Raw genomic sequence first — 2,965 nt, forward strand, 5'->3', positions numbered from 1 at the left:
GAAAAATCCAGCGGTGACTGCCCAAGCACTTGCAGCCCCTCCAGCTGCTTCCAGTGCATCATCTCCTGCAGGAGCAAGCAGATGTCCCCTCCCACCCATCAACTCCCTCTGCCCAGCTAGGAGCCACACAGCACCTGCTCCTTCACCTGCCCCTGCTGCTGAATCGGGCAGACCGATGGATGCGCTGGGCCTGGGCACAGGGAAGGGAGAATCTGTCTCAGATTCTGCCCAGACACAAAAGGAGGGGCCCAGACACAAAAGGAGGGAGGGCACACCACCCATCCACCTTCCCCTTCCACAGCATTGCCTCTCACCTTGTTTCTTCAGCATCTGGTAGGCTTCCGAGATCTTCACCTCGTGAGGCAGCCCTAATGTCCAGCTGTACATCAGCTCCAGGATCTTTGACTTCACTTTTTCTGGTGTCCGGCTGCCAAGATACTAGAAGACGAGAGAAGAAGTGACTTGAAGCTGATCTAAGCCGTTGCAAGCCTGGCCTGTTCCTCTCCTCCCCTCCCCCAGAAGAAGTGAGATCGTTCCCAACGGCACAAGGAGGAGGAAAGGGGAAGCAAGCAGGAAAGCTCATGAGGCCCTTGCAACATGCGCTATGCTGCACTTGGGTTTCCACCACAGGAAACAAGAGCTGGTAGAAATGCTGCACCAGCAGCCCCTCAACGGCATGCAGGGACAGGTGGGAAGGCTCAGGTGGGTCTCTGTCACCTTCTGAAGGAAAGCAGAAACTGCTTGGCAAGGCAGCCCTTCAGAAACAAGGGGACAGCAGGGCTGGGAGGGAAAGGACTGTGGGTAATGGTCCCTGGGAGAGGGCCCAGACCCCTTTCCTGAGGCCGCTCTGCAGTTCAAAGCACCTGGCACCCTTTACAGCTGGGTGAGCCCCAGATGACCAGCACTCAGCAGTGACATCTCCAAACATTACAGCTCTCCCCCTGCCACTCAATTATCCTTCACTCTTCTCCCATGGGTCTGCTGGGGGCACTGGTGGCAGCAACAGTGCGTGTGCCACCAGAGGCCAGCAGCCTAAGTTAGAGGACATTCCCTGGGGCGCCTAGCAAGAGGACTTTAGGATGCTGCTGTCACAGTCCCTAGCTATTCATCATCACAGGTCACAAGCTGTGACTGGCAGGCAAAGGTTTTCCTTAGTCACATTTAGTCTGCGTTCCCTTAACTCCATAGTTGCTGGTGTTAACTGCCTTGACTGAACAGGAGAGCGCACACAGCTTGTCCTGCTGCAGGAACAGCAGCATCAGCAGGTAATGACCTGGTGCTTCAGATGGACTTGTCAGAGCACCACTGACCAGGCCTGGGCTTGCCCTCTGAGAGTGTCTCAACCAGGCTGGGACACCCCAGAGAGACACGGTCACGATGTCAAAGCTGGGGGAGGTTCCCGAGCACATGCAGTGAAGAGACAGCCCGACAGAGATGCAGGGAAGGTGACTCCAGGCACGCAGATGAGCTCAGTAGTCTCACAAATGCTGGTTGCATCATGTCTAGCCAGCCCTCAGCCTCCTGCATCAAGAATCATCTGGGAGCAGAAGGGTGAAAGCTCACCTTCCCACTGAAAAACTCAACAGGGAATGAGGACTAAATCTTCTGCTAGCACTGCTCTGTTTCCCCCACAGCCCAGTGGGGATCCCCACCTGCTCAGCCACTACTTCTTTCCAGAACCCTCCTGCCACCAGGCTCTGGTCCCCTCCAAAATGATCCCCTGGGACCCACCTTGGGTGATACCACTTTGATGAGCTCATTGAGGAAGCGGAACTTGCCCACCTCATCGTGGAAGCGTTTGCCGCAGCTCTTCATACAGGACTCCAGCACCTGGGGAAAGAGGCCGGGTGAGTCCCAGCACGGGATCAGCAACAGGTTTAAGAGCCAGCTCCCTCCTGTTCCCCCTTTGCCAGGCACGGAGCCTGTAGCTACTGCAGCTATCCCCTCAGCAGCATGGAGGGACGCCACTTTTCCCTCCCAGGTGGTCAGTCACCCTCCCAAAGGGAAGCAAGAAGATTCTCCTCTTTGGAGGAAACAACAACAATCCATAGAAAGGGTTATCCTTAGAGTTCACAAACACTGGGGTGTCACAGCATGGATCCACAGTGACATTATGGGAACAAAAAGCTTCCCATCGACTCCAACAGGATATGTTCCTTCCTAGGAACGAGACCTTTCTTAACAGTCACTTCTCCTCTCTCATGGAACCGCTTTCAGCCCCTCACCCACCCAAGAGCTCAGGTGCTCCAGGGCTTTCTCAGAGAGAGTTCAAAGCTTCCCGTGCTCCTCCAGTCAAACTGGAGCAACCCCACACTCTGGCCATCTGTCTTGTTCTACCAGCCTGCAGATGCCCTTACCGTGAGGGCCTGGATAGCTTCCCATTCCTGTGGAGACTGGATCTTGTGGGCAAGAAGTCGGGTAGCAAGTGGAGGACTGGAAGGAGTGAGGGGAAAAAAGAGCCGGCTGGTTACTTATGAAAAACCTGGTACCTGTGTTTCTATCTAGGAATCCAGGGTGGAAAAGCATATTCCAAGTTTAAGGCACTGATAAGACACTAAAACCCTGTGGGAACCTTCTGTTGGTGGACCAGGACACCCACCCACCCCCACTTTGAGGGGCTTTGTGCCTATTCAGCTCTCAGGACAATGCCACTGAATCTTACTGGGTGGGCAGTCATAACTCAGGCCTGTGACCTGGAGCAGCCTGGGGAAAGGAAGCAGCACTTACCCCTCCAGCTCCTTATTGAGCTGCTCGCAGAAAGCGTTGATACCATCCCAGTCCAGGTCCTTGTTCAGGGGGTTTGTCGCTTTGTCTGGGGGAGGGAGAAGGGGACGGTGAGAAGGTCTCCCCAGGCTCCCACCCTCCCCCTACCAACTCTGCCAGGCTCATGGGTGGAGGATTACATGGAAGGCAAGCCACGCTCGTGCCCACCTGTGCAAGGCCCGTGCACAAACTCCCACCACCA

At 55.4% G+C, this 2,965-nt stretch overlaps 1 protein-coding gene across 3 annotated transcripts in view; it reads right to left on the bottom strand.

Moving 5' to 3' along the window:
* Positions 1 to 2,807, bottom strand: part of GGA1 (golgi-associated, gamma adaptin ear containing, ARF binding protein 1) — an 8,481-nt gene extending 5,674 nt beyond the window's left edge. For all 3 annotated transcript variants that reach the window (XM_010158100.1, XM_010158099.1, XM_010158098.1), the window contains exons 1-4: positions 2,728 to 2,807; positions 2,358 to 2,433; positions 1,732 to 1,830; positions 315 to 438 (exon numbers count right to left, since the gene is read on the bottom strand). In XM_010158100.1, coding sequence (XP_010156402.1) covers positions 315 to 438; positions 1,732 to 1,815 — 208 coding nt within the window. In that variant the 5' untranslated portion in view covers positions 1,816 to 1,830; positions 2,358 to 2,433; positions 2,728 to 2,807. The remainder of the gene's footprint in view (positions 1 to 314; positions 439 to 1,731; positions 1,831 to 2,357; positions 2,434 to 2,727) is intronic.
* Positions 2,808 to 2,965: the final 158 nt, after the last annotated feature.

This window comes from Eurypyga helias, unplaced genomic scaffold (assembly GCF_000690775.1).
Source record: "Eurypyga helias isolate BGI_N326 unplaced genomic scaffold, ASM69077v1 scaffold33918, whole genome shotgun sequence".
In the NCBI taxonomy this organism is placed as follows: domain Eukaryota; kingdom Metazoa; phylum Chordata; class Aves; order Eurypygiformes; family Eurypygidae; genus Eurypyga; species Eurypyga helias.